Source organism: Trichechus manatus, unplaced genomic scaffold, assembly GCF_000243295.1.
Source record: "Trichechus manatus latirostris isolate Lorelei unplaced genomic scaffold, TriManLat1.0 scaffold00001, whole genome shotgun sequence".
NCBI lineage: Eukaryota > Metazoa > Chordata > Mammalia > Sirenia > Trichechidae > Trichechus > Trichechus manatus.
Window position 1 is genome coordinate 37306999 of NW_004443937.1, and position 27356 is coordinate 37334354.

General features: G+C 46.3%; 1 protein-coding gene across 1 annotated transcript in view; it reads left to right on the top strand.

Annotated features, from left to right (window-relative positions):
- ABHD6 (abhydrolase domain containing 6, acylglycerol lipase) overlaps window positions 1–24371 on the top strand; it is a 32142-nt gene extending 7771 nt beyond the window's left edge. Inside the window, exons 2-8 of the mRNA XM_004368647.2 lie at window positions 4837–4993; window positions 6207–6320; window positions 7550–7682; window positions 9951–10108; window positions 15033–15087; window positions 15533–15633; window positions 22897–24371. Of these exons, the coding sequence (XP_004368704.1) occupies window positions 4837–4993; window positions 6207–6320; window positions 7550–7682; window positions 9951–10108; window positions 15033–15087; window positions 15533–15633; window positions 22897–23073 (895 nt within the window). The 3' untranslated portion in view covers window positions 23074–24371. The remainder of the gene's footprint in view (window positions 1–4836; window positions 4994–6206; window positions 6321–7549; window positions 7683–9950; window positions 10109–15032; window positions 15088–15532; window positions 15634–22896) is intronic.
- Window positions 24372–27356: the final 2985 nt, after the last annotated feature.

Sequence of the window (27356 nt, forward strand, 5' to 3'; positions counted from 1 at the left end):
CTGTTACAGCCCCATCCCAACCTCGTATCTTAGACAAAAATCACATCCAGGTGGATTGTAGATTGAAATGTGAAAGGTAAACCAAAAAGCTTTTAGAAGAAAACATAGAAACATATTCTTATGACTTCATGAACATGACACAAATAATTGGAGAAGCTGGACTATAGGAAAAAGAACGCTGCATCAGGATTGGAGGAAGACTCATTAACAACCTGCAGTACACAATTGAAACCACCTTGCTTGCTGAAAGGGAAGAGGACTTGAAGAAGCACTTACCGATGAAGATCAGACTACAGCCTTCAGTATGGATTACACCTCAACATAAAGAAAACAGAAATCCTCATAACTGGACCAGTAAGCAACATCATGATAAATGGAGAAAACATTAAAGTTGTCAAGGATTTCATTTTGCTTGGATCCACAATCAACGCCCATGGAAGCAGCAGTCAAGAAATCAAATGACATATTGAATTGGGAAAATCTGCTGCAAAGGACCTCTTTAAAGTGTTGAAAAGCAAAGATGTCACTTTGAGGACTATGGTGTGCCTGACCCAAGCCTTGGTATTTTTAGTCGCCTTATACACTTGTGAAAGCTGGACAATGAATAAGGAAGACCGAAGAAGAATTGATGCCTTGAATTATGGTATTGGCAAAGAATATTGAATATACCATGGATTGCCAGAAGAACGAACAAACCTGTCTTGGAAGAAGTACAACCAGAATGCTTGTTAGAAGCAAGGATGGCAAGACTTTGTCTCACATACTTTGGACATGTTATCAGGAGGGATCAATCCCAGAGAAGGACATCATGCTTGGTAAAGAAGAGAATCAGTGAAAGAAAGGAAGACCCTCAACAAGATGGATTGACACAGTGGCTGCAATGATGGGCTAAAGCATAGCAGTGATTGTGAGGATGGCTCAGGACTGGGCAGTGTTTTGTTCTGTTGTACACAGAGTTGCTGTAAGTCGGAACTGACTTGACAGCACCTAACAACAACAACGTGTGTATAATTAAATTTTTTTTAACAGAATTGGGATCGATAGTATAAGGTTCCAATTTGTTACATTTTCACTTGATATCATGTTGTAAACATTTTTCTATATTATTGAATATTCTTTGAAAACTCCAATTTTAACAACAGCAAAGTAGTCCATTGTCGGGATGTATTACAATTTATGTGACAGTTTTTCTGTTTATGGACATTTTGGTTAGCATTTTTTTTTCTATCTTAAACTGTCTTGCTGGGAAATAATTTTTTCCCAATATCTTCTTATTTCCTTGGGACAGTAAATAAATAATTTTTTTTAATAAGGATTACTACAAAGCTGGTTCGTGTGAGGCAGAGGTTACAGGTGTCCAAAATGTCCAGCTTTTCCAAACTGCTGTATCACTCCGTCATCTCTAACACCAACTACTCCCCCTCCCCTCAGTACTCTCCCTCCGTCTTTGGATTTGGTAATTCACTGCAACGTCTCACAGAACTCAAGAACCGTTCTTACAGTTAAGTGGTTTATTAGGGAAGTAACGGTACAACTCGGGATTGGGATCAACTTGGAGGTAACAGGAACAACTCAGGATGCAGTAGCTTGATCAGGACAGCGCCTTCTCACCCTTTGCCACCGGGCCCTGCTGCGGGCCTTCTCAGGCAAGTGTTACACCTCTTGACTCTGTGGATATGCAAGCCCCCCACCGCAGCCATCTTGTACCACCATCTCTCTCTGTCTTCTGTGTTATAGCTCCTCTCTCCGTGTCTCCCTTTAAGCCTGGCAAGATGGCAAAACTGACCAATTCCCTCGTTAGGGTTCCATATACCTTATTTGCATGGTCCCACCCCCACAAGGGTGCCATGCACCTTATTTACATTATTGGCAAGCTATCCAATCCCCTTGGTGGGCCATAAGCACCTCATTTGCATAGTCCCACCCAGTTGTTTGGTGGGAGTTACAAAGACTATGGCTAGAAGGGCCATATTAAGTAATTCACTGCACCCAAGACAGTTTTCTGGGAATGTATTTACTGGGTCATAGGGTGTGAGGTTTTTAAAGATTCCTGATGTTTAGTGCCAGATTGCTTCTTAGAAAGGTTGAACATTATAATTGGTTAAAAAAAAATTCTAACTTAGAAGGCCATAAAAATGACATCTCTTGGTTTGATATTCATTTCTTTAATTATTAGTGAAGTTGAACATCTTTCCTGTGTTTGTTGATCATTAATATCCTTCTACTCTGAGTTATCTTTTATTTTGCCCAGTGTGGAATTGGGGTTTTGGCATGGTTCATATCAGTGTGTAAAAGCTGTTTACATATTAAGGATATCAATCTGTGGCTGTCATATTTGTTACACATATTTTTCCCCAGCTTATTATTTGCCTTTAAATTTTGGCAAACTATTTTTTAAAGGACAGAATCTTTTGTTGTTGTTGTTGTTAGGTGCCATTGAGTTGGTTCTGTCTCATAGCAGCCCTAAGTACAACAGAACGAAACACTGCCCACTCCTGTGCCATCCTCACAATTGTTATGCTTGAGCCAATTGTTGCAGCTACTGTGTCAATCCATCTCATTGAGGGCCTTCCTCTTTTTTGCTGACTCTACTTTACCAAGCACGATGTCCTTCTCCAGGGAGTGATTCCTCCTGATAACCTGTTCAAAGTATGTGAGTTGTAGTCTTGCCATCCTTGCTTCTAAGGGGCATGCTGGCTGTATTTCTTCCAAGACACATTTGTTCATTCTTTTGGCGGTTCATGGTATAGTCAATATTCTTTGCCAACAACATAATTCAAAGGTGTCATTTCTTCTTTGGTCTTCCTTATCCATTATCCACCTTTCACATACATATGAGGCAATTGAAAACACCATGGCTTGGATTCAGGCGCACCTTAGTTTTCAAGGTGACATCTTTGCTTTTTAACACTTCAAATAGGTCTTTTGCAGCAGATTTGCCCAATGCAACGTGTCGTTTGATTTCCCGACAGCTGCTTCCATGGGCATCGATTATAGATCCAAGTAAAATGAAATCCTTTACAACTTCATTGTTTTCTCCATTTATCATGATGTTGCTTCTTGTTTTCTTTATGTTGAGGTGTAATCCACACTGAAGACTGTAGTCTTTCGTCTTCATCAGTAAGTGCTTCAAGTCCTCTTCACTTTCAGCAAGCAAGGTTATGTCATGGGCATCTCGCAGGTTGTTAATGAGTCTTCCTCCAATCCTGATGCTGCATTCTTCTTCATATAGTCCACCTTCTCAGATTATTTGCTCAGCATACAGATTGGACAAGTATGGTGAAAGGATACCATCCTGACACACCCCTTTCCTGACTTTAAACCATGCAGTGTCCCCTTGTTCTGTTTGAACGACTGCCTCTTGGTCTAAGTACAGGTTCCTTATGGGCACAATTAAGTGTTCTGGAATTCCCTTTCTTCACAATGTTATCCATAATTTGTCATGATCCACACAGTTGAACGCCTTTGCATAGTCAGTAAGACACAGGTAAACATCTTTCTGATATTCTCTGCTTTCAGCCAAGATCCGTCTGACATCAGCAATGATATCCCTTGTCCCACGGCCTCTTCTGAATCCACCTTGAATTTCTGGCAGTTCTCTGTCGATGTACTGCTGCAACCACTTTTGAATGATCTTCAGCAAAATTTTACTTGTGTGTGATATTAATGATATTGTTTGATAATTTGCAGCATCTTTTTTATGTAATACTAATAACTGCCATTTATTAAATACGTACCCATGCTGGGCACTGAACAAAACTTTATACATGGGTTGTCTCCTTTAATCTCTGCCATTGCCTCAATAGACTGCAGCATTTCCCCATACTGTGGATGAGGTTCAAGATCACCTAGCTAGTAAATGAATGAATTAGGTATATGAATGAATGAACAAACTCATGATGATGCCATGATTTTGAATTATGCTTGCTTTGTCAAAGAAGAGCTTTTAAGCTGAACAATTAACCTTATTATATCTTTAGTGTTTTGAATAGGCAATACATTCATTGAAAAAATATATAAAGGAATGCTGTGAAAAGTCTCTCCCCCACTGCTGTTCCCATCCACCTCCTTTTCTCACTTTATTCTTACCTCCGTCCAGGTACGCATCTTAATAGTGTCTTATATATGCTTCCATGCTTTCTGTGTGCAGATACAAGTAAGGATGAATGTCTATCCTTATCTCCTCCCCTCCTCTTATTTTATACGAAGGGTTAAAATCAGTCCATTTAGACTATTTGCTTTGCATGTGTAAGACTTGGCTACCTCTTTGGTGCAAAGTACACCACAAAGTGGATCTCTGATTGAATTAATTTTATCTTCCATCTTGGAGGGATTCTTCATGCAGATAGTTCAATTTGTTTAGATGGTAATTTTGAATTGAAATTGATTTGGGGCCAAACTCCAGCACTGCCAAGTCTTATGTAACCAACAGAAGCTGAGCTTTCAAACAGCTGCCATATGTTGTCAGGAATAAGGCCAGAGGACCAACGCAGATAGTTCTCAAGAAACAAGTTGTCGCTTTCCAAGTCTCTGGGAATATGTATTAACTCCAGGTTATTACGTGAGAGATACCTTCTTACGAAAACACCCCCTTTCCCCTTCCTAGTGAGAGCATTTAGTAGACTAGTTCATTTAAGGTGCTTTCTGGAATGGTTTTGTTTACTGCTCCTTGAGGTTGAAGCTCTGGGTGACTCCAGAGACCTACATGGGGGACAAGGCTGGCAGAAGTGTTTGCGTTTCCATGGAGTAAGATGTACAGAGAGGATCTGGGGCCCCTCTCGGAGCCACTTCCCTGGAGCTTGCTGATTTTGTTTTGCCGTTATTTTTCCCTCGTAGGTACTGGCGGAGGACTTTGGGCATGCAGGTCCGCTATGTCCACCACGAAGACTATCAGTTCTGTTATTCCTTCCGTGGCAGACCTGGGCACAAACCCACCATCCTCATGCTCCATGGATTCTCTGCACACAAAGATATGTGGCTCAGCGTGGTCAAGGTGGGGTTCTAGATTCTTCTCTCACAAGGGGGTGTCTGTCACTCAGTAAAGGGTTTCCACTTGGACCTGATGTCATCAGAAATGGTAGAAAGCAGAGGGAACCCCGAACTGTGGGTCAAGTCATCTTACTTACAGACTAACCCAATGTACTGTTCACATTTGTCAGACAAAAGTTTACTGGGTTGAATATTATTCATCAAATCTGTGCCTTAGAAATGATTTCACCTTAGAGAGGGTTTCTGACACTCTGCTTCATGTCAGAGCTGCCCAGGTTATTAAGATAAGGCTTGAAAAAATAATTTGTTCCTTTATACTCCAAGTTCCTCCTCTTTCTTCCCCTCCTTCTCCTTCCTTTTCCTTCTTCTACTTTTGCTTCTTCTTTTTCACTTTTTTTTTTTTTTTTAAGATATGTAGAGAAATGGCCTTGATCTAGCAGCTTTCTGGGACAGTTTCCCAAATCACTCACTTTTTGTCCAGGTTTACTTGAGTGTGGCTCCTTGTTTGACTTGGTGAGAGTAACTGGTTCGTGACGCCAGGGCTGGGAGAGGTCTTGGGAGGGCAGCACCCCAGGCCCCCACCTCAAGCAGAACTACCCAAATGCTCCCAAGTAACTGTCTACACCAGGAGGAAGGGCTCACACATCTCTACTTACCTGTGTTCTTATTTCCAAATTTCACTATGAGGACAGTCATCCGCATGTGTTCATGAGCCTCTTGCTTCCTGACCCCACCTCAGATAAGCATCCTTTATATAACTGGATATTTGTTTGTTGATAACTGGTTTTTCTCAGTTTCCTGGTTGAAAGTGGTATATACGTAAATGGAAGAAGGTGGAAGTTGTTTTAGGAAAATAATCACCCCGGCATTAGACCTTAATGCAAAAAAAAAGTCACTGAAACCAGAATTGGGGTGATCAGACATGGTTCTTAGGGAAAGCATGGTGGAGCTGGCCAGGGCTCTGGGGAACAGAACCCCTTCTAGTTCCAAGTCGGTGGCTGCCTGACTGGAGTAAGTGTGGACAGGGTGCAAGAAAGGAGGAGGGTCTGTGCTCCCTCTGAGGCTTCTGGCAATGCTCATTCACATCAGATGTTACTGGGGTAAAACCAAGTGGCCCAGGCTCACACATCCCCAGGGATGGCTGTCTGGGTCCTCTAGGAAAGAGGGCAGACATGTTCTGCAAGCCACATACTGACTCTGGGGCCGTGTGTCCTCAGTTCCTTCCGAAGAACCTGCACTTGGTCTGCGTGGACATGCCAGGACACGAGGGGACCACCCGCTCCTCCCTGGATGACTTGTCCATAGACGGGCAAGTCAAGAGGATACACCAGGTAAGCAGGAGGCGGGACCAAAACTGCCCAGACTGAGTCCTACCCGCCATTGCATGCCCAAGTCTGGAGAGCAGGCAAGAAGGTTTCATGGTGAGCTTCTAACCCATTCTGTCTGCAAGTAATTGCAAACAAAGTAGCAACCAGATAGTAGTCCCGGTCAGCTGTGGCCGGCCAAGGCTTATTGCAGATGTCCTCCTCTAAGCCTATTGTAGCTGTTTCTGAAGAAATACAATCTGGGTATTTTCTCAGCTCTTTGAAAAAGGAGTTTGGAATTTGTCAAGGCCATTTCCTTCCCTGGGGGTCTATTTTTCTGCTTATTTGTTGTGTGATGACAGCAATAGCCTCTCTGCCTGGTTGGGGAGGATCGGGGGAGTGCTCCCTGCATTTTGTCCTATTTTAGCATCTGTCTTCAGCATCTCCGGCTAGGCATTGCAGGCCATAGAGGCTCATGAGCCATTTCAGAATTTATTAGCCTATAAGTTTCAGACTGACATTAATTTTTTTGTTTTTTGTTTTCCCCAGATGAGGATATTTATTTAATATCTGCCTCTCCCTTAAACTGTGTATTCTAATGAGGTCAGGAACCCTGTTTCTTTGGCTCTTTGCTGTATTCTCAGCACATGGCCATAGTTCCTGGTACATAATAGATATCTGATAAATATTTTTTAGGTGGTTAGATGATCTGATGGCTGACTGGATGGATGGATGGATGGATGGATGGATGGATGGATGGATGGATGGATGGATGGATGGATGGATGGATGGGAGGCAGGGAGGGCTTTAAATTAGGCCAGTAGTCAGCAAACTATTGCCTCTGGGCCAAATTTGGCCTGCCACCTGTTTTTGTAAACCAACTTCTTTTGGAACAAAGCCACGTTCCTTCATTTATGTATTGTCTTTGGCTGCTTTTGTGCTACAACAGCAGAGTCGAGCAGTCGCAACAGAGATTATATGGTACACAAAGAGAAAATACTTACTCTCTGGACCTTTATTAAAAAAAAGTTTGCTGACTCATGAATTAGGAGAGTCCTTGTTTACTTATAAATGACCCCTCAATAACTTGTGCCAGGTAAAGAGAAATACTCGTCTTAAAACGGATCCAGTAGAGTTTGAGACCGTTTCCTCAATAGCCCTTTTTGATTGTCCCCATAGGAAGTACAGTTTTCTGCTCCGTGATTGTCATTGTCTACAGCTGTATAACCAAGCCGCCCTCTCATCTCCCTTCCTAGTTTGTAGAGTGTCTCAAGCTGAACAAAAAACCCTTCCATCTGGTAGGCACCTCCATGGGTGGCCATGTGGCTGGGGTGTACGCTGCTTACTACCCGTCGGATATCTGCAGCCTGTCCCTTGTGTGCCCCGCTGGTAAGTTACAGGCTGAAGTATCCCTGTGAGGGACTTGAGCACAGCAGGATTGGGAACTCTGAAGAAACAAGTGGCCAGTGTCTGCTATGACTGTTTCCTCAGCAGCATCTTTTTAATGAGTGCTGTTATGGATTGAATTGTGTCCTCCAAAAATGTGTGTCAACTTGGCTAGGCCACGATTCCCAGTATTGTGTGATTATCCTCCAGTTTGTCATCTGATGTGATTTTCCTATGTGTTGTAAATCCTGCCTCTATGGTGTTAATGAGGCAGGATTAGAGGCGGTTATGTTAATGAGGCAGGACTCAGAGATTAGGTTGTGTCTTCAGTCAATCTCTTTTGAGATATAAAAGAGAGAAGTGAGCGCAGAGACAAGGGACCTCATATCACCAAGAAAGCAATGCTGGGAGCAGAGTGCGTCCTTTGGACCCAGGGTTCCTGTGCTGAGAAGCTCCTAGACCAAGGGAAGATTGATGATAAGGACCTTCCCCCAGAACTGACAGAGAGAGAGAAAGCCTTCCCCTGGAGCTGGCGCCCTAAATTTGGACTTCTAGCCTCCTAAACTGTGAGAGAATAAATTTCTCTTTGTTAAAACCATCCACTTCTGGTATTTCTATTATAGCAGCACTAAATGACTAAGACAAGTGCCTTAGAGATATGCAGTGTTTTAGTGATAACTCTAACCAAACAGTAGCTATAGAACAATAATCATACCATACTGAATGTCTTAGTTATCCAGTACTGCTATAACAGAAGTACCACAAATGGATGGATCATGGAATCTGCCCATGGCATTGTGAAAGCCATACACGATACCCCATATTAGATCCAAAGGGTTGCTGGATAGAGAGATTCATAAGGTGTGGATTTCTGCAGCATAGCCAGTATTATTATTATTATTATTTGTAGTTCAAGTGAAAGTTTACAATTCAAGTTAGTCTCTCATATAAAAATTTATACATACATTGTTATGTGACCCTAGTTGCTCTCCCTGTACTATGACAGCACACTCCTCCTTTCCACCCCTGATTTCCCGTGTCCATTAACCAGCTCCTAACCCTCTCTGCCTTCTCATCTCATCTCCGGACAGAAGCTGCCCATTGAGTCTCATGTATCTACTTGAGCTAAGAAGCATGCTCTTCACGAGTATCATTTCATGTCCCACAGTCCAGTCCAATCTTTGTCTGAAGAGTTTAGCCAGTATTATTGACACCACTGCATTTCTTTCTAAAATCTAGCTTTTGGACTAAGTTTGACACCTAGAAATTTGCTCAGTCATGGCAGTGAGAATAGTTTTGCACTCCTCTGTAGCATCAGCTTCCGTAGACCATCTCGTGTCATGCTGCAGGGTGATGGGAAATAACAGTCAGTCTCAGAGATCTGCTCTCAGCAGCAGCCTGCTACTCTCCTGAGAAAAGGGCCTGTGTAGAGGGCAGGGGTGCTGCTGCCCTGACGTGGGGACAGCTCAGGAGAGGACTCCCACTCTCCCCGTGCTTTGTGTCTTGTCCCCAAAGGAAGAGATTACAAGGAAGGGGTCCAGGCCAATGGCAGGGGTAGTAAATCACTGCAGGATTTTTTTTTCTTTTCCTTTCCTTCATGCATTTTATCCAGTCTCCCAAAGACACAGATGTGAAATGGGCTTAAGCAAGTTGTCTTCTAGATTGTTGTGTGCCACGGAGTCAACTCATAGCGATCCCATGTGGCAGAGTAGAACTGCTCCGTAGAGCTTTTCTAATCTTTACAGGAGCAGATCTCCAGGTCTTTCTCCCATGGATCCACTGACGGGGCAGGTTCGAACTGCCATCCTTTCAGTTAGCAGCCGAGCGCTTAACTGTTGTGTCACCAGGGCTCCTCATCTTCTGACTAGTGCTTCATAAAACTCTAATGGGCATAGGATGCCTCTGACAACTTGTTAAGATGCAGATGCGAGAACTCAGGGAGGAGCTGAGATTCTGCATGTCTCGGGAGCTCCCATGCGATGCCAGTGCTGCTGGCCCGTGGACCGCAGTTTGAGTAACGAGGCTTGAAGACATCTGTAAGGATTTTTCTCTCTGTTTCCCAGAGTGTGGCTTGATATTGAGTTAAGAATGCAGTATCAATTTTTTTTTTAAATCTAGTGCTGGGGAAAAAAAAATCTGTTGGTGAAAGAAACCTGAAATATATTAGCTCTGGGCAGATCTTAGAAGTTCACTACAGAAATGGGAATGTACATAAATAACATGTGTATTGCCAGGCTGTATTGCCAAGCTGTTTTGGTTTGAATCCCACAGGCCTGCAGTACTCAAGTGATAATCAGTTTGTACAGCGGCTCAAAGAACTGCAGGACTCGGCCGCCATAGAGAAGATTCCGTTGATCCCATCCACCCCAGAGGAGATGAGTGAAATGCTCCAGCTCTGCTCCTATGTCCGCTTCAAGGTGCCCCAGCAGGTAACGCGGTCTCGGCAGCAATGAGCCTGCCCTTGGCCACAAGCTAGGCAGCCTGGCTCTGGTGGTGAGGACCAGCTTCATTCATTCTGTCGTTTATCTACTCATTGGCTCCTTCATGTGCTCATTCATTCATTCACTCAACGAGTATCCATATAGTGTCTATGACGTGTCAGGCACTGCATGGGCGCAGGGGTGAATAAATGAGACAGAAGGTCCCCAGAAAGACAGTTCACACAGTTAACTAGTAAACAAACCATTACAAATCGTAATAACTTTACTGAGGAAATGAAGAGGGTGCAGTGGTTGAAAATGGGGGTGTGGGAAGCTTTGATAAGCCTCTTTGAGAAGCAGCATGTGCAGGGGTGGAAAACACAGGCAAGCTCAAGGTGCTGGAAGGAGGCCGGGATGGCTGGAGCCTGGAGGGCAAGGGGAGAGTGGGCTGAGATGGGGCTGGAAAGCGAGGCAGGGTGAGATCAGAGGTTCTCATTTTTTCTATGTCAGGATTATTTTACATTCTTAAAAAGAATTGGGGACCCCAAAGAACTTTTGTTTATATCAATAGATGTAGTTGATATTTACCATGTTAGACATTAAAACTGAGAAAAATTTAAAACACAAGAATATACACAAGCACTCATTCCATTAGCTATCAGAATGATGCATTATCCCGTGTTAACGTAAGCTTGGGACAATGGCATGCTTGAGAAAGAAAGAAAGTAAAAGAGGCAAATAACACTTAGGATTATTATGAAAATAGTTTTGACCTCATGGACTCCCTGGTAGGGCCTCAGGGAGAAGAAAGAACCACTTTGAGAAGCACTGGCCTGGATTGTATAAAGCCTTAAAGGTTATGGGAAGGAGTCTGGGTGTTTTCTAAGCACAATAGAACCACTGAAGAGCTGTAGGGAGCAAAAGCGGAAGCAGAGAAACCCACTAAGATTCTCTTGTGACTTGGAGGTGATAGTGGCTTAGACGAGGGTGGTGGCAGTGGAGATGAGAAGGAAACAGATCTGAGATGCTGTGGGAGGAAGAATGGACAGGACTTACTGGCAAATTGGAAGTAGGGGGTAAGGGAAAATGAGGAGTCTCAGGTGATTTCTGGTACTTGAGTAACTGAGGGGTTGAAGGCTAAGGGAAAGGCAAGAGAGGGTGGGTTTGGGCCACCTCCATTTTGAGTGTGCTAGGTTCAAGTTTCTGTGAGGCGTCTAAGTGGAGACGTCAAGTAGGTAGTTGTATATACAAGCGGAGCTGAGAGAAGTCTGGCCTGGAGGTATACGATTAGCACCATCAGCAGACAGGTATTGACAGTCATGGGTCTGAATGAGGTAATCTAGGGAAGGGGTGTGGAGAGCCAAGAAAAGAGAGTCCATGGCAGAGGCCTCGTTACACCGCATTGTCTCTCTTTATTGTAAGAACAAAGAGCCCTGGTGGTGCAATGGTTAAGCGCTCGGCTTCTAACCAAAAGGTCTGCAGTTCTAACCCACCAGCCTCTCTGTGGGAGAAAAGACCTGGAAGTCTGTTCCCATGAAGATTACAGCCTAGGAAACTCGATGGGGCAGTTCTGCTCTGTCCTGCAGAGTCGCTGTGAGTTGGGATAGACTCAGTGGCATACAACAACAACACTGTACAAATTAGGAGCCCCAGGGTGGTGCACACAGTTAAGCGCTTGACCACTAACCTAAAGGTTGGCTGTTTGAATCCACCCAGAGGTGCACTGGAAGAAAGGCCTAGTGATCTGCTTCCAAAAGGTCACAGTCATGAAAGCCCTGTGGAGCACAGCTCTCTGACACGGGGGGTCTCCATGAGTCGGAATTGATTGAGCGGTCTGCTGGTTTGGTTTCTACATTGTAGGAATTGGGCTCTGCCCCAGGGTGTGGGGCGGTTCCTCCCAGGAGTTGAGAGAATGGGCTCTATTCAGAAGGTGGGAACACAACCCAGTTCATGGGTGTGGCTTGTTTCAGAGGAAGCACCAGGAATCTGATTCGTTGGTGTCAAATGAAAAAAAAAAGACAAAAAACAATCCCATACTTTGATAGGGAGACGCTTTATCCAGAAAGAAAAGGGACTATTGTAGCAGTGGGGGAGGGAACAACTACAATAAGGAGAACACTCAGACCATAAGATCTCCAAGCGTTAGGGAAAAAGCATTTTCTTTATAGAGACTGAGCGCAGACACAGCTAGAAGAAACCCAGGTGTGGAGGAGTAGCATGAAAGGCTGACATCATCAGATAGGAAATCAGAATGTACAAGCAGTGCCCGGATTACGAATGAGTTCCCTTCCCAAGTCTGTCTTTAAGTCTAATTTGTACCTAAGTCGGAACAGTTAGGTATGGTTCATATCTAATGTCAGTCAAATGTTTGTCTTAGTATATTACTACAGTGTACCTTTCTGTGCATAAAACATTAAAGAAACACTTCCTGATACACTAAAACATCTTTAATATAATAACACAGTAATAATAATGTTTTACGGGTTTGCAAAGTAGCGCCCGTTTGTTATTACGAACCACTGTATATACCTGAGATTTTTAATATGATAGGCTTTATGGTGGTTGGTTCATAACTATAGGCCGTACGTAAGTCGGACATACCTAACCCAGGGACTACCTTACAATAAAACCGGTGAAAGCCGGAACCTGTGTAAGGTGGAAACCTGTCAGAGAAGGCAGAAAACTTTCAAGAACTGGAAAAACAAGGCAGTCACGTTGAGTTCTGGCTCTCACAGGTTTCACTGTACATGCTGAGGTCAGCCTGTTCCCTGGAAAGGGCCCTCAAAGAGGGGTAGTATGCTGGCTCAAGCTGAGGGTGGCCCAGAGTGCAGGGACTCGGGGGAAAGAGAGAAGCTTAATCCAAGTTTCATTAACAAGCACTTTGTTTCTGATTGATCATTGGGGACAAGCAATTCAGTTACTCATTTATGAGGCAAAGAATGGGAATTTGGGCAGTCTATGTCTGGCCTTGTCATAAGCAAGCAAGGGGGCACCTGTGAGTCTTATCATCTAAGACTTATGGGAAGGACAGCTATTTGCAGCAGGCCATTTTCCTGAACACAGAGGGTGGGAGGATTTCTTTAACCATCACTATTTTCCAGTTTCACAAGGTTGAGGTACAGTTCGACATCAACAGTGGTATTAGCTATCCCTGAATCCCCTGCGTTCCTTTGTAGTGGTGAAGTTGAAACATTGCCTCACAGCTACTGTCCCTTCCCAGGATACAGCAACCAAACTAATGTTCTGAGTTGTCAGGGATATGCAACCACTGAGAGAAAATAAATGGCAGCTCCAGAAGCCTTTCCCTCCTAGAAGAGAAGATGCCTTTGAGCACTTAGCCCACAGTGTCATGTTGTGTTGTGACTGTCTGTTTGTCTGTGTCCTCCACTCTAAGCTCTGTAAGTTCATGGTCTTTGTCTTAATTCACTGTTCTACCCCAGGCTCTAGTACAGTGCTTGCATGATGTAGGTCCTAGGTATAGACTGGATGGATGGGTGGGTGGATGGGTGGGTGCGTGGGTGGGAGGATGCCTGGATTATGCAGGGATGGAGAATGCACGGCTGGGTACATGCAGGATAGATAGATACATGAATTGATGCATTTGCATGCATATATGATTCAGGCATGTGGGATGGATGGGAGGCTGAATGGTTGGTTTTGTGGTTGAGTGAATGCCTAGATAATGCAGGGATGAGAATGGATAGCTGGGTGGAGGATAGATGGATGGATTGATGCAGGGACATGCATAGGTGATTCAGGGTTACAGAATATATAGATGGATAGATAGGTGGGTAGATAGATGGATGAATAAATGGGTGGATGAACAAACAAAATGTCTGATGCTGAGCAGAATCAAGGTCAACAACTTGCCACTGGTATCACCTCTAGGCTTCTACTTCCAGACTAGTCAGATTCTAATCAAACTCCAAGGGGTTGGTTTATCCCAAAGCAGCCATGGCTGGGTCTTCCCCACCTCAGTCAATGGGCGGGACTCCGGGTGGAGTGCATTTGAGGGGTCATCTTCCCAGGTGGATGAGAGGACTGGTGGTTGCTTCTATGAACCCTGCAATCTATGTCAAGAATCCTGAGGAGAGAGGAAGAGGAGGACGGTGTTCCTTCAGGCCACAGCCGCCTCTCAGGGTCAGTAGCCCCAGGCCCAGGAGATCTGGCCTGTCCGTGTTTGCTGCAGCCTTCACCAGCCTCAGCAGGGAAGGCAGAGCCCATGTCAGATGATAAACAAAGGACTACAGAGCCCTTTCCAGAATGTTCCCAGTAGTTTATTTCTTCATTCTTTAAGAGGCCCTCCATCCCCAGTGGTTTAATTTGTACTTTTAATAGGCCTTGCTCTGCATTTGGCTATTACTGAATAATGACTTGATATTATTTTCATCCAAATTGTGTTTTCGGCTAAGCAGCGAATTTCTCAAGGTAAAGCGGCTGTTAGGCCATTTCGGGTGTTTTCTACGTGCTGCAGGGAGATCTGTGGCTTCCTAATATTACCCAAACTCCTCCCTAATTTAAAAAAAAAGAAAAAAGGCGTCTTAGGATCCTAACTCCCAATTACATTGTATAATTAAAAAAAAAGTAATTGCCATTAAGTTGCCTCCGATTCATGTGTCAGAATAGAACTGTGCTCCAAGGGTCTTCAGTGACTGATTTTTTAGAAGTAGATCACCAGCCCTTTCTTCTGAGGTGCCTCTGGGTGGAGTGGAACTTCTAACCTTTCGGTTAGCAGCCAAGCGCATTAACTGTTTGCACCACCTGGGACTCCACATTGTCTAATACACCATAGGAGTCGAGAGGGCCAGGTCCTAAAAACCTTGGCAGTGTAATAAATTGCTGGATTTTATCTCCCTTCCCTGTCCCAGAGCTGTGTGAGGCCTGGGGAGAGCAGTCTTCTTTTGCTTTCTGACTCTAGGCTGTTTATCCTTAGATCCTGCAGGGCCTTGTCGACGTCCGCATCCCTCATAACGACTTCTACCGAAAGCGTAAGTAGCCCTGCGTTAAGTTTTCAGCTGGTTAAGAGTGTTGCTTTGTGGGTTGTTGTTGTTCGGTACTGTTGAGTCGGTTCTGACTCGTAGCGACCCTGTGTACAATGGGACAAAACAATGCCTGGTCCTGTGCCATCCCCAAAATCGTGGCTATGTTTGAGCCCGTTGTTGCAGCCACTGTGTCAGTCCATCTCGTTGAGGGTCTTCCTCGTTTTCGCTGACACTTTACTTTACCAGGCATGATGTCCTTCTCCAGGGACTGATCCGTCCTGATGCTTTGTGGATGGCTGGCTTTTGTTTCTTAAAGTTCTGAGACTCCAAATGTTTTCCTGGGTCCTTGGAGAGAGAACACGGTGGCCTGGACTTGGGGACCGTCCTGTGTCTGGTGGTGCCCACGGGCATAGACCAGTGTGCACTGACTTGGTTTTCCTTTTCTGAAAAGTATTTTTCGAAATCGTCAGTGAGAGATCAAGACACTCCCTTCATCAGAACATGGACAAGATCAAGGTGCCGACGCAGATCATCTGGGGGAAGCAGGACCAGGTAGGTGACACGGGCCTCTGAGGACAAATGGCCTGGAGGAAAGGCAAGTGTTCCTCTATAAACTGAGACTCGCTAACTTGTTTCTGTTGTCAGGAAGAGGCGGGATAAAGCAGGTTCAGGCACCAGAGTATACAGGGAGCGTTGACAGCGATAACGTTTGTCTTTGAAAATGAAAGGCAATCTTAACTTGTTTTTGAACATTATTTTTATAAATGCTGTATAGTCACCTGAGACAAAAAAAAAAAAAAAATCTAAAGAATACAGAAGAGTTTATAATGAAAATTTGGTCTCTTTTTACATCCCAGATCCCAATTCCCACTTCCTCGAGCCAGCTCTTTACTGCCTTGTGTATCTGTCTTACATTTTCTAAGCCAGGGGTTGACACGCTTTTTCTGTAAGGGCCAGATAGAAAATATTTTCAGTGTTGTGGGTCCTGCGGTCTCTGTTGTTTAACAACTCTGCCGCCGTAGTGCAAAAGCAACGGGAGACAGCACATCAGCAAATGGGCATGGCTGTGTTCTGATGAGCCTTTACTTACAGAAACAGGCAGCAACCCTGTTTGCCCACCCTATTCTTAGCACGCATATATATGCACAGATTAGATAGGCAAGTTTTTCAGACACACTGTATACACTGTTTTGCACCTGACTTTATTTACTTAAATACATACCTTGGAAATCATTTTACATCAGCCCATACAGATCTGCTCGTTTTATTTTTTAAAAAATATTTTATTCTGAAATGCTTTCAAACCTAAAGAAAAATTTTAAGAATAGTAGAGAGTACTCCTGTGTATTCTTTACCCAAATTCATTTTTATTAACAGCTTTATTGAGGTGTAATTTACATACCATAAAATTCTCCCAGTCTGCTGCTGTTGGCACAGCCCCATTGTAGAACTTCTGTCACCCCAAAAAGTCCCCTCCTGCCCATCTGCAGCCCATCTCCACTCCCACCCCAGCCCCACACAACTATGATCTATTTTCTGCTTCTATATTTTTGCCTTTTTAGAAATTCCGCATAAATGGGATCGTACAACATGTAGTCTTTCATATCTGGCTTTTTTTCCACTCAGCGTGGTGTTTTCAAGGTCCACTTATGTTGTTGCACGTACAATAGCTTGTGCCTTTTTATTGCTGACTGTTAGTTCATGATACGGATGTACCACATTTTATTTATTACCAGTGTTTAACATTTTGCCATGTTGGCTTTATCATTCTCATTTGTTTATCTGGAAAAAAAATACTTTCGGACCATTTGGAGAAGGCTGCTTACATATGCCCCTTTACCCCGGATATTTCGGGTGTATTTCCTATGAACAAGAATATTCCGTCGCATGTCCACAATACAGTATCACGTTCGGGAAAGTTAACATTGATACAGTGCAATCTACAATCCATAGTATTCTGGTTTCGTCATTTGCTGCAATAATGTTCTATGTGGTATCCACTCCAGGATCACAGATTAGCTGTCTCTTTGTTAAGTTTCCATGGAGAGTTGATTCCGACTCACGGTGACCCCATGTGTGCAGAGTGGAACTGCTCCATAGGGTTTTCAAGGTTGTGATCTTTTGAAAGCAGATCGCCAGTCTTTTAAGGTTCCTCTGGGTGGATTCAAACTGCCGATCTTTTGGCTGGTAGTCGAGCACTGAACCATTTGACTACTGAGGCACTCCATGTCTCTTTAGTCTCCTTTAATAGGAAGCGACTCCAAGGTCTAACTTTGTCTTTTAGGACTTTGACATATTCGAAGAGTGTTGTTAGGTGCCATTGAGTCAGTTCCAACTCATAGCAACCCTATGTACAACAGAACGAAACACTGCCTGGTCCTGTGCCATCCTCATGATCCTTGTTACGCTTGAGTCCACTGTTGCAGCCACTGTGTCAATCCATCTTGTTGAGGGTCTTCCTCTCTTTCGCTGACCCTCTACTTTACCAAGAGTACACGGCAATAACTTCATAAAATGTTGCTCAGTTTGAGTCTGTCTGCTGTTTCTCATGATTCCTAACCAGAGTATCTCATAAGCAGCAAGCCGTCATGTCCTCAGACACACAGTGTTCTTCTGCAGGTCACTGGTGATACTAGTTTTGATTGCCTGGTCAAGGTGTCATCTGATTTCTTCATTGTAGAGTTACTATTTCTCCTCTTGCCACCAGTAAGCAGTCCGAGGAGACACTTTGAGACCATGCAGATACTCTGCTCCTTATCAAACTTTCTGCCCTAGATTTAGCATTTATGGATGATTCTTGCCCAAAAAAATCTTTTACTCATTCTTTTTAAGAGCTGCATCCAGACCAGTTGCATTGAGTCGACTCTGACTCATAGTGACCCCATGTGTATCAGAGGAGAACTGTGTTCCATAGGGTTTTCAGTGGCTGATTTTTTGGAAGTAGATCGCCAGGCCTTTCTTCTGAGGTTCCTCTGGGTACGGTCAAACCTCCAACCTTCGGTTAGCAGCTAAACATGGTAACTATTTTCACCACTCAGGGATTCCACGATATCAGGGAAGTTTTCTGCCAACAAATCTTCAACAATTCTGTCTTTTCTGTTATCCCATCCTGTTCTGGTATTCCAGTCACTCGTAGGTTATTCCTCTTGATAGAGTCCCACATAATTCTTAGGGTTTCCTCATTATTTTTAATCCTTTTATCTGATTTTTCCTCAAATAAGTTGGTGTAAAGCGCTTTATCTTCAATCTCACTAATTCTGACTTCCATTGCCTCAATTCTGCTCCTATGACTTTCTACTGAGTTGTCTAATTCTGAAATTTTATTGTTAATCTTCTGGATTTCTGATTGCTGTCTCTCTATGGATTCTTGCAGCCTGTTAAATTTGTCATTATGCTCTTCTCTAATCTTTTTAATTTCCTCTGTTGTGTATTCTGCGTGTTGCTTAATTTCCTTCCTAATTTCTTGAAGAGTTCTGTATATTAATCTTGTGTATTCCTCCCCTGGAAAATTTCTAGATTCTTTATTTTTGGAGCTTGCTGAAGCTATTATGGACTGCCTCTTTATGTGATTTGATACTGACTTTGTCTCCGAGCCATCAATAAGTTATTATATTTATTTTATGTTTGCTTACTGTGTCCTAGCTTCTTGTTTTGTTTTGATGTGCCCAAATAGGCTGCTCGTATGAGCTAGTTTGATTACTGGCAGCTTTGAAGCTCTAATGTCCTGTCACCAGGTAGCTAGATCTGTTACTAGGTATGTGAGCTCAGGAGTCTGCCCGCTCCTCCTGTATGGATTCAGCTCAGGTGCCCAGGTAGATAGCCACCAAGTGTGTAGTGTAGGCTCTCACTTACAGTCCTAGACAGGCATGGGTGATTGGTGTAGGCACAAGCAATCTGGCTGCAGCAGGGGGACACACTCTGAGCAAGGTGGGGGCTGACAGCCGCCCCCAGGTGTCCAGGAGGAAGGCGTGTCCCTGTTCCCTAGAGCGCATAGGTGGATAGGTTTTGCAGCTGGACTATGAGCACCCAGTGCTGTTGGCTGTAAGGACTGGGGGGCACCTCTTATTCATGGGCCCCTATCGCAGGTGGCTAGGTGGTGTGGGTGAAGCCACCAGTCCTCAGGCCCCTGATGTGGGTAGGTGAAGACCCTGCTTAATGGGCAGAGCAGTGGCAAATGTCAGGAACCTGCCACTTCACAGTTGAAACAGCTGAAGTTAGACTGCAGGTATATACCTTGTACTGCGGTAATGAGGGCCTACACTGTTGAAATGGGCCCACACAAGTCTATGCAGGGGGAAAGGCACTAAAGGTCCATGGATCCCTTACGCCTGTGCCTAGGCAAAGGAGCTGTGCCTACCCTGAGTTCCTGGCTTAGGGGAGCCGACAGATTATTTTTTTCCCCCGTTTATTAATCTGTTCACTTTCCAAGGCTGGGAGAATAGCTCAGGGCATGTGACAGATCCTCCTTCCAGCCCAGGGGACTTGGCAATTGCTGAAGCCGGTCCAGGACCCAGTGCAGAGCAGGGAGCAGGGAGGTAAATGGGAGAGAGGTTTTCCCCTAAGGGTTGTGTTTTTGATCCGCGCGGTAGGCTGGATGCAAGTACTTGTCTTGCACCTATCAAGGGCTGCTTCTCACTGGTTCTGGGTGGCCGAGTAGACTCTCTGTTGCTGGGTCTCCCCCAGTGCGGAAAATGCCTCCCGAGCAGCACTGCTTGCCTGCCTCACTGCTCACCCGTGAGCTGATCAGGCCTGAAGGGCTCAGGCTCTTGCCAGGTCAGGTCTGGCAACTCCTCGCTGCTTCCGAACCATCTCTCCCTCCCCCTGCCACTCAGTTCGGTTCCTCAACTTCGCCTTTGAGGTTCAGGGCTCCTAGATTGTCATACACAATCGATTCACTTGTTTTTTCGGGTCTTTGTTGTAAGAGGGTCCACCGGAAGCGTCTAACTACTCCGCCATCTTGGCCCCATCACCACCCAGGGACTCCAGAGAGCTGCATAGTATTCCAGTATATGATTCTGCCATAATTAACTTTAATTAGTATCTTACTGATGGTCATTTGGGTTGTTTCCAGTTTTTTGCTATAAACAGTACTTCAGTGACCATCATTATCCATGTGTGTTTATGGAGCATATAAGCATATTTGAAGGGTAAACTCCTAGACATGGAATCACTGGATCAAAGGGCATGTACATTTTAAAATGTAATAGGTTTTGTCAGCTGGCCCTCCAGAGGGATCCTGATTTACACCCCAGCAGCTCCTTCATTTGCAGCTGTTCTTTAGAATCCACATCTAACTCAGAGTTCTTCCTGAAGCTTAAAAGCAAGATGAGGCAATAAGACGTGAAGCCTTTATAAGGCCCACAGGCAAACAGAGTTACATTGGCTGATAAAGGGTGTCCAGGAGTCTTGTGCTACTGAACATTGTGAGAAAAGGAAATTAGAGAAAAGCTCTCCCCATTGAGACAATTCCCCAAAGGACTCCAGGGTGAAAGCCACTGCTGTGGGCCCTGCCTGGGCTGCTGATCATCACTGCATCTGCTGATGGAGGCCCTGGTGGGGAGTCAGGTCTGGGGCCACACACGCCCACTACACCTGCTGACGGAGGCCCTGGCGGGGAGACAGGCTGGGGCCACACACGCCCATTGCACCTGCTGATGGAGGCCCCGGCGGGAGTCAGCCTGGGGCCACACACGTCCACCGCACCTGCTGACGGAGGCCCCGGCAGGGAGTCAGCCTGGGGCCACACATGCCCACTGCACCTGCTGACAGAGGCCCCACTGTGTGGGGCAGCCCTGGCAGGCAGAGACACCAGGCCTGGGCCCCGTGTGTGTGTGTGTTTGCACACGTGTGTGTGTGTGTGTGTGCACACGTGTGCATGTGTAGGGCAGGGTAGTCTGCCTCCGCATGCAGCCATCTGAGATCTGGCCGAGGATGCCCAGAGCAGAGGCGTGGACGTAGAGAAGAATGCGGTCTCATCTGGCCCCTCCTGCAGCAGCCAAGGGCCTGAAAGAAGCTTTGTGTGCGTCTAATTCAGAGAAGCCTGACCCAGGCTAGGCCAGCAGGGAGTTATTCAATCAGGATCAGAACAATGAGGGCCTTTCTTCATTATCAAAATCCCAAAGGTGATTTGGGGCTGTCCGGGACCTACAGGCGAGAACCCATCGCCCTGTGGAGACAGTGCAGTGGTGAGAGCACCAGTAGCCTTGGCGGCCAGAAGTCTGGGTTTCCAGCCCAGCCTTTGCCCTTTATCTGCCTCGTGACCTTGAGCAGTCACCCAGCCCCTCCAAAAATCACAGAGTTACTGTGGGACTCAAATGAGATAATATTCATGGAAGTAACTTTTCTCTGGTTTTTAGAAAAATAAATTCTCACACATGTCCACGCCTCTGATAACTGGCCTGAGCCCATGGTCCTGATTTCCTCAAAGACTCTGAAGTCCATTTGGTTCCAGAGAAAGGGCCTAACGTTCCGTGGGCCTGCTCTGAACGTGATCAGATCTGAGGTCTTCTGTGGACCATCCCCAAGGCCGAGGCCAGTCAGCAGAGGCTTCTGGGGGACCTTCGTTTCATGGCCTTTTGCTTCCCAAGCTGCTGGCTCTTTTCCTGCCCCGTCCTCAGTGTTTGGCGTCACAGCAGCCACCCCTGCCGGCCTTTCACCCTCCCTCTTTGGCGCCCTGTAGGCTGGCCACCATACCGCACAACTGCGGAGGGCCAGCGGGCATTGTCATCTGTATGAAAGATGCTCCTGGAGTTGCGTGGTTGATGAGAGTAAGGCTCAGAAACAGAAAGGCCGCGAGTTTGTTGGAGATTTCTCTTTTGCCTTTAAGAACAGAGGGGAGGCGCCCTCTTGTCTGGGATGAACTGAAGGTGAGGTTATTAACGGGTGCGGTGCGGGGAGTGAATGTGAATCCAGCTCCAAGGAAAGGCAGTTTGGGAGAAAAATTACATTGCAGTGGAGAGACAGCAGGGCAACCCAAATGCAAATGACATTTGAATGAATTGTTTCAACAGTGTCAGCCCTCAGAAAGCAGTGGGTTTCACGTTGGAAAAGCATTCCCCATTACTTACATACTTTCAGGGCTGGGGCTTACAAAGCTCTGGGACCCCCTAAAGGATCTTCAGGGAGGTACCCCACACTCTGTGATGATCAGCTTCACCTCTTGTGTCTTCCCCAGGTGCCTGTCCCACAGCTTGGGCCTTGGTTCCTCCTGCTCCAGCTGGAGGGTCCATTCTCTTGGCTAAAGTGGATCCAGCCACTCTCCTTAACACAGCCTCGCGGTGCCCCACTGCCCTCAGATCGAGGCCTGACCCGCGCCCCCCTCCCCATGGCTGGAGTAGCTGGCCCCCTCCTCTCTGTCCCCTCCTCTCTCCACCATGTCTCAGTCACCCAGGCTCCTTGCTGTCCCCTGCAGTAGCCATGACCTCCCACCCTGGTGCTATTTCCTCTCCCGTGGGTCCACAGGACTCCGGAATGATGTCTCCCCTCCTCCCTGCTCCTCCTTGCTCGCTCTCAGCTCTCTGTGCTGCGTTCGTCTGTTGCCCTGTCTGGCTTCCCTGCCTGACCACAACCTCCCCACAGTCAGGGACTGTGTTTTTCACCTCAGTGTTGCTGGTAGCAGCACAACTCCTGGTAACTAGTTGCTGAATAAACCATGAAGCATTCCAGTCCCTTCCCTCAGACAGCCCCAAGCCCCAACCTTGACATGACCTGGTCTTAGAATTCCCCTGGGCAGGCTTCTATGGAAGTTGTGTCCTCAGAGTGCACTTAGGTATCCGAAACTCTGTGTACAATCTAGTTTCCCCTCTTGCCCCGCAGGTGCTCGATGTGGCTGGGGCAGACATGCTGGCCAAGTCAATCGCCAACTGCCAGGTGGAACTTCTGGAGAACTGTGGGCACTCAGTGGTGATGGAGAGACCCCGGAAGACAGCCAAGCTCATCATCGACTTTTTAGCATCCGTACACAACACAGACAACAACAAGAAGCTGGACTGAGCCCCTGACTGCAGCCTGCATTCTGCACATGCATCCGCTCCCATCTCCAGAATCTGACGCGGCCACCACTTCTCAGGGATCCTGCCCCAGATGTGGTCGGAGCACCAGCATCCCTGAAGAAGCTAGGCTCCCCTCCCTGGTACCTAGAGTTCCGCAGAGCTTCAGGGGCCCCGAGGAAATCTCCAAGATGTTTTTCACAAATGGAAACTCATGTAGAACAGAAAAAGAAAACCCAGCCATAAAAATCTACCGCGAAGTCTTCAAGTTCCTGCCACAGACAGGCTTGTGCAAAGCAGCCACCTTGGGCCGTGATCCCCGAGGACACTTACCTTCTGACATTCTTCACGGACTCATACCTGAGGTATCTGTCTCTTCAGTGCCCCCCTGCCTGGCCAATGACTGTTCTAGAAGCATTAGTGTGCGTGTTCACTGAGCCCCTCACATTTATGTCTGATTTCAGCTTTACATAGAGACTCACACGTGAACGCAGCCTGTCAGCTGCAGGCCCGGGGGGAGGATGGCAGAGCGTAGGAGACGTTTCCACGCCCCTCGGCCAGCCCTCGGAGCTGCCGGAGCAGTGGGAACCACGGGTGGTTGGTGTGTTTGTCACCCACGCGTCCCATCTGTCACCAGTGCGGCCGGAGCAGTCACGCGGTGCGAAGCACACCTCGCAGGGGGTGGGGGAAGTTTCCTGGAATAATTTATCATTTTAAAAATAGGATAATAAAGCAATAATGTTCTAGACATCGATCTGCATAATCACAGTGGGGTTCTGTACACAAGCAGCTCGTGGGCCTCTTTTCTATTTTTGCTGTGCTACCGAAAACCCTTGGATGTAAACTGCTAGCTTGTTAATGAATTCTGTGAATTCTCTGAACAGTAATGTGATGGAAAGTAAGTCCAAACAGCTGTAAAATTGACCACAATGACCTGAAATAAATTTACTAAGTCTAGATCAGCTCCATGCAGATGGTTTCTATTTGGAAGCTTCTAATTAACTGCAATGGTGGCAGATTTGCTGTTAAAGTTAAAATGTGTTTTTTAAAGTAAGGCTAGATCTACAGGCAGTGGAAGTCTTGGCTGGGGTGATTTATGAATTTCCTTTTAAAAAATCATGTTTGCAGTTTGTATTCAATTGAAAAATGCATACAAAAGCAAAGGGCAGCCACTCCTGATATCCACTTTCAGCCAAAGATTAGACAGGTCTCTAAAACAAATCATAACACACGTGAGGAACGTGCTCCTTAGAACAATCAAGTATATGAGACCAAACAGGCAACTCCTGCCCGAAAGCAAAGACGGGAAGGCAGGAAGGGGCAGGAAACCTGGATGAATGGAAATGGGGATCTCAGGGTGGAAAGGGGGAGAGTGCTGATACATTGTGGGGATTGCAACCAATGCCACGAAACAACTTGTGTGTAAATTATTGAATGGGAAACTAATTTGCTCTGTAAACTTCACCTAAAGCACAATAAAGTGTTTAAAAACAGAACCAAAGGGCAAGAGTCATCCAGCTGTTCCTTATGACCCTCTTCTGTGCATTTAGTTACTGCTTGTGCCCTAACCTCCCCAGGAGCCGAATTCCTTCTAATCCTGATACAGAGATGCTACAGCCAAGTAGTTCTGGAAATAGAGTGAGATGAACTTTATCGTTTTAAAATGGAATTCTGGGCTCAATCTGAATAATTTATACGTGTGGAACACAGATCTTAAAAAACAAAAAGATGGAAATATATCAGACTCGTGGGATGCAGCTAAAGCAGTGCTCAGAGGGAAATGTATAGGCCTAAATACATAAATACAAAAGAAAAAAGGCTGAAAGTCAGTAAGTTTCTATCTCAAGAAGTAGTAAATGAAACCTAAAGGAAGTAATATAGGTAAGTGCAAAAATCAGTGAAACAGAAAAGAAAGTAGGTCTGAGACTTGTTCCAGTGTCCTCTATTCACAAGAAGTCTGAGCTGGGTGAGGTTCTGGCAGAGAAGGTCCATCTTTGTGGGTTTGGGTGATGAGAGGTGGTCTCCTCAGGACCACTGAAGAAGCCGCAGACTGGGATAAGTACCCCAGACTAGAAACCCTCCTAGGGGAAGGAGTTACTATGTTCTGGATTGTATAACAGCCAAGGAGCACGTGAAAAGAAGGCCCTTCCCCGTCCCCACAGAGGGGCTATTCAGGCAGGGTGTGTGCTGCCCACCCCAGCTCTGGAAGTCAGTGGGCAGGTCTGCAGTGGGACACAGCTCCCACCTCCTCCGCTGTCACCAGAAAGCACTGGAGTCATGAGCAGAGAATATGGAAGAGTTGTTTTGGGTAAACCTTTAAAGTGGATTGTCAAGGTTCTCCCTTGGCTCTGCACTTCCGGCCCGTGCCAGGAAGACTTGAAAGCAGAAAAGCACAGCTCCCCCTTGCTCCTCATTTCCTGCCTTTATGATTATGACCAGCCTGCTGGTTACTGCCAGCTAGCTGCCCTCCCTCCGCAATTCACACACACCTTGCTGGGCCCTGTGCGGTGTGCCTTTAATGATAGGCTTAGGCCTCCCTCCCTCCCTCCCTGAAAGACTTCCAGGAGCTTCCAAAATAACAAGGGAAAGCCCCAGGAATCATGACTGGGTTCTTGACCTCACTGTCTGGAGTTGAGGGCTCCTAGGAGGATGGACCCACCCAGGCAGGTATTGAAGAGACCAAGGGACAAGTAGTGGTTAGAACTCAGTTTGCTGTCAGTCTGGACCTCCTGTCCAGGACACAGGTGACCAGGAGTGACAGCTTAGCTGCCTCGTTGAGCAGGGCCACCTGTGCTGTAAGTCTGTGCCTTCCACTTGAGCCCCAGTGAGTATCCCCCATCCCAGGGAACCCTACTTGTTGGTTTGCCTGGTGGAAGGTCCCAGAAAATTCTGGAATTGGAATGTATGTCAGGCTGGGCTGGAGAACTGAATCACACACGTGTGTGCCAGGTGCTCGCCTGTGCTTTCCACGCATCACCTCACCAAGCTTTCTCACAGCCCTAGGAGATAAGAGCAGTCCTGTGCCCATTTTACAGCCACGGAAACCAAGGCATGGAAAGGTGAAGTGTCTTGCCCAAGATCACACAGCTGACAAGTAGAGGGGAGCTTCTCTGTTTATAATTGAAGGTGACGTGCTTTCACCAGTTCAGGTAGGCACTCTCTTGCCCATCCTACCAGCTGAGCCTGAAGCACTGCTGGCAGGACAGACAGCCCTCTAGGATCACCAGGACCAGGCCGTTGTGCAGCAGCCTCAGCCATATGTCCCCAAGGCCATGCCTCTTGTCTTGGGCTCCTGCTGGGCAAGGCAACCCAGTCATTCATTCTGCAAATACTTAAGGACCTCCCATGTCCAGGCAGGAAACAGAGGTCACCTGGATCCCAGCATCATCCTGCTAAGGGGGCATCAGGGGACAGCCTGCCCTCTTCTTTCCCCACACTGTGTGTGGCTCATTCCCCACACTGAGACCCCCACACCTCCTCCCATGCTCTGGAAATTATAATGCTGTTTGTCCGAAGCAGTTTTCCTGGGGAGAAGTCTCAGCTGGATCTCATTGCCCCTCAGGGGGCCAGGCGTGGAAAGCACACTTGCAGAGATGTGGCCTTTGAAGGGGAGGGTCAGCACCCTGGACTTCTTACTGGCCAAGTGCTTTCCCACGGCCTTTAGGCACATTTGGGGTTTAATTAAACATAAATGCCGGGTTTAGGCCCCTTGTATACTTTCCAAGCCCTAGATATCGATCTGGAGATAACCGTGGATCGGTTGGTTAATGACGTCTTTCTAAAATGACCAACGCAGACTTAACACCCACAGGTGCCTGTGTTCTACTCGGCGGATTTCCTTGTATCAAGTTAGGAAACCTTTTATGAAAAATGGCAGTTCAGTGGGTCTGCTTCAGAAATGGGTTGGCTGAAATACACTTCGGCCAGATTTGTGAGCATCTTTGTTTTTAACTCTCTTGATGTCTTTCCATCTTTGTTAGTCTCTGTTCTGTCTCTCATGCCATACCCGGGCATATGCCCCCCAACAATGGGAAGCTGCACCCAGGCATACGCACCCCCAACAGTGGGAGGCCTCACCCAGGCATACTCCCCCCAACAGTGGGAAGCCACACCGAGGCATACCCCCCCCAACAATGGGAAGCTGCACCCAGGCATGCTCCCCCCTAACAATGGGAGGCCTCACCCAGGCATACTCCCCCCAACAGTGGGAAGCCACACCGAGGCATACCCCCCCCAACAATGGGAAGCCTCACCCAGGCATGCTCCCCCCTAACAATGGGAAGCCTC